The sequence below is a fragment of the Pteropus alecto genome, unplaced genomic scaffold (genome assembly GCF_000325575.1).
Source record: "Pteropus alecto unplaced genomic scaffold, ASM32557v1 scaffold28, whole genome shotgun sequence".
In the NCBI taxonomy this organism is placed as follows: domain Eukaryota; kingdom Metazoa; phylum Chordata; class Mammalia; order Chiroptera; family Pteropodidae; genus Pteropus; species Pteropus alecto.
In genome coordinates, this window is record NW_006441063.1 from 3,168,759 (window position 1) to 3,172,462 (window position 3,704).

General features: G+C 37.5%; 1 protein-coding gene across 1 annotated transcript in view; it reads right to left on the reverse strand.

Annotated features, from left to right (window-relative positions):
• OTC (ornithine carbamoyltransferase) overlaps positions 1-2,456 on the reverse strand; it is a 61,617-nt gene extending 59,161 nt beyond the window's left edge. Inside the window, exon 1 of the mRNA XM_006918259.1 lies at positions 2,189-2,456. Within this exon, the coding sequence (XP_006918321.1) occupies positions 2,189-2,265 (77 nt within the window). The 5' untranslated portion in view covers positions 2,266-2,456. The remainder of the gene's footprint in view (positions 1-2,188) is intronic.
• Positions 2,457-3,704: the final 1,248 nt, after the last annotated feature.

The following is a 3,704-nucleotide window of genomic DNA, read 5'->3' on the forward strand; positions in this document are numbered from 1 at the left end:
TGTATATTCTTACCTCCTTTGTCATATATTAAGTGAGCATATAGGCATGGATTTATTTGGATAAAGAAGTATGGTTCATATATACAATAGAATATTGCTCAGCCATTAAAAAAAAATGAAACCCTACCATTTGCAATGACATGGATGGACCTAGAGGTTATTATACTGAATGAAATAAGTCAGACAGAGAAAGATAAATACCATATGATTTCACTTATATATGGAATCTAAGGAACAAAGAACAAACTAATCAAAAACAGACTCAAATATAGAGGACAATTTGGTGATGGACAGAGGGAAGGGGGAGTTGGGGGTTGGGAGAATTGGGTGAAGGGTTAAAGAAGTACAAATTAGTAGTTGATAGACAGTCACGGGGATGGGGGGCATAGCATAGAGAATATAGTTAGCATTAATGTATCAGCTAGGTGGAAAACCAGAGGAGAAAAGGAGCAATTAGAGGGACTGTTTTATAAACTATATAAATGTCTAACCAATGTACTATATACTTGAAACTAATAAAAAAAAAAACGAGATGGATAATGATTTTTAAAAAATCAATCATCACTGAAATTAACAAAGAAGACTATATAAGTTTAAGTTCTAAGCTTTGGTTATTCATTCAGTTGATTATTTTCAGCTCAATGTTGATTCTTTTTTAAAAATTATGGAATATAATTTCATCACACTCTTATCTGATATAACTCAATGAGATGGAATGATAAAATAATGAATATTTGTCTGTCACTTTACAGTTTTTACACACATTATCTCACTGATCATCAGTAGACTGTGACTTTATGTGTCTGGAACGAAATATATTATTTACCTTATTTACCACTGCATCTCTAACACCTTGCCTAAGGTATGGCACAAAGTCAGTGCTCAATAAGTATTTATTAAATGAATGATTGAAGTACCCTACGGTGGAGCAGAGCAGATATTACTCTTTTTCCCATTTTATAAGTGAAGCAACACTACAGAAAATTTTAATGACTTGCTCAAGTTCATATAGCCAGCAAGTGGTGGTGCCAAACCTTGAACCTAGTTCTTGAGAATCCAAAACCTGAGCTTTCCTCTAGATTCTTAGATATATGGTGTAATTCTGTCACTAATTGGTAAATCCCATAATCTCTCTGGACTTCATTGACCTTATCTATGTAATAAGAGGAGGCATTATTCTGTGGCTCTGAGGTCTCACCTAGGTCTAATATTTCACAATGTCATTCTGGCTTCTGAGTCTTATATTCACCAAAGATGTGGTGCTAATAGTGGAATCCAGAGAATTCAGAGCTGTGAGGTGGCCCAGAGAAGGGATGCCTAAGGCCGTTGTCATAGGCCCACTTCCTAACAGAGGGAAAAAAACTTCAAACTAGAAGCATCCTCCTCGAGGAAGTCAGTGAAGTTGTTTTGAAGTTGGTTTAGGTTGTAAAGAGGCTCTGGGAAAATTCTATCTGCTCGTTAACATTTTCTAGCTACTCTAGAAGCTTTCTTGCAACAAAGCCCACATTTGATGGCTTTGCTTACCTAGCTAGCTCACCACCCTTGTCTCCTTCCCCACAGACACACTCACTCTGCACCACTTACCACCATATGCTCCATGGGGCTGTAAGTTCAATTGACATAAATTCAGTAAAGACAGCCTCCTCTGAACATGCTACTGAGAATTTCAGGGATAGAGTTCAAATTTGCATTTTATTTTTAAAAAATCATTCTCCTCATCACACATAAGGCTCCTCTGCCACAGCTTTGTAAATATTAATCTAGTTGCTATTTGAATTTTGTTTTTTTTTAAAGAACTGATTAATCCCCACGTCCTAGAATAATATATCGTTTTCAAGCAAACCAGAATACAAACTGAAGGCCCTGTGTAAATTAGTTCCTCTAATTTTTTTCACCCAGTTGCTCGTTGAGAATATACACAAACAGAAGATATCAAGAACATTTAGTCTGTTATACCTGCCGCGGTTAGTACCCCCCATCCCCCAACACACGATGAAATCTGATTATAGAGGACTGAGCAATGAAAGCTCAGCTGTAATTAGAAACAGCTGTCTCAAATAAAGGTCGAATCTGGCACTACACCCTGCAGATAGTCCTTTTGAAGCTGCACTCCTCTGCAAAAGAGATAAATTTCATTTATCACCATGGTTCCTAAATCAGACTCAAATTTCTGGCCGTCATCACTTACCGAAAATTTCGAACAACGAAATTATGACCATTTCTAAAAGCTGCATTGTTCAACAGGATTCTCAAATTGAACAGCATCTTCTTTTGCTATGCTCTTGAAAATGCCTCAAAAGGTAGCCAGTAGGATCAACCTAAAAGCTAGGAATGCTTTTGATTGCACTGAGAGAGCAAAGGTAATATTATTCTTCAACTACCTTATCAAATTCCCCTGTTTAGAGATACTGCAGGGCAGGGTACAAAGGCATTTGAACTTTAAGCCAAGCTACACCAATGTGCATTTTTTTTTTTAGAAGGAATCCTGACTCTTTTGGTGCCTAGACTCCTCATTTTTCATAATATATTTATGCTGTCACATACTTGTACAAAATCAATTGACAAGTACTCACTGAGTGTATAATTTATGCAAGGCACTGCAGTACTGGGTGCTGTGAAGGCACATAGAAATAACTCATTCAGAAAATGTGAATTGGCAGTGCCAAACCCCAGATGTAGATGTGACAGCCCTGAGTATTTCCAGTGATATCACTTTTCTACCTCTAAGTCCCAGCATTTCCACAAAAAGAATAGAAAGGAGTATAGCAAGAAATGCTCTGGAAAGTTGTTTGTTTGTTTGTTTTTGTTTGTTTGTTTGTTTGTTGTTGTTGTTGTTGTTGTTGGCAAGAAGCTGGATAGAGGTATAGTAAAAAGATCTCACTCCTGGAGCTCCCATTGTGCCTTGCACATAATAGGTTTTCACTAAATCAAGAGTTGCTTATTAATTCTAGCAGGAACTCTGAATCAGTAGAAATGGGTAGGGGGTTACCATATGCTCCTCCCATAGCAGCCTCTCCAGATCACTAAGGAGCCATCCAAAGCTCCACATTCATTCATTCATCCACAGTTATAAATCAGATGTTTTCGAAATCTGTTCTGTGTCAAAAACTGGGTTAGCTTAGAATTTCAGAGGAGAAGGATGATCTCACCTTTGCAGAGTTTACAGTTCAATAAGAGTGATAAGATTTGTAACTAAGTGTCCATAACACAAGCCCATAGGAGAAGTCCAGATAAGGTGGGACCACATCACAGAGAAGGGGAATGCTCTAAGCTAGGAAAGGTGGGAGGCAGGGGAAGAAGGAAAGGGGTAGGGGCTGCCTTTTCTGGTCAGTTTATTTGACTTTAACAAATCCAGGAAAGTACTTGCTAGAAGTTTCTGTAATGCAAGAAAAGTGTTCTTTAAAAACCAACTATACCCACTTCAGGGGCAGGGACAGTTGTAGTGTCATAATTAATATCAGCAGGGAAATAAATTCTGACACTATTCCCTTCTACTTATGGATAATAATGTGGAATATAGAGAAGGAAAGACTGAAATTTCCAAACCTCTGTCAAATCTTCTGTTCCGGAAACAATATTCTAGTCAGAGGCAAGTATTTGCAAAGGCATGAAGGTAAGAAGTTATAGAGTGAATACTCTAAGTGGGAGAACAGATGGATGCTTCATTTGAAAAGACCATAAAGCATCCTTCAAAAGATGAAATG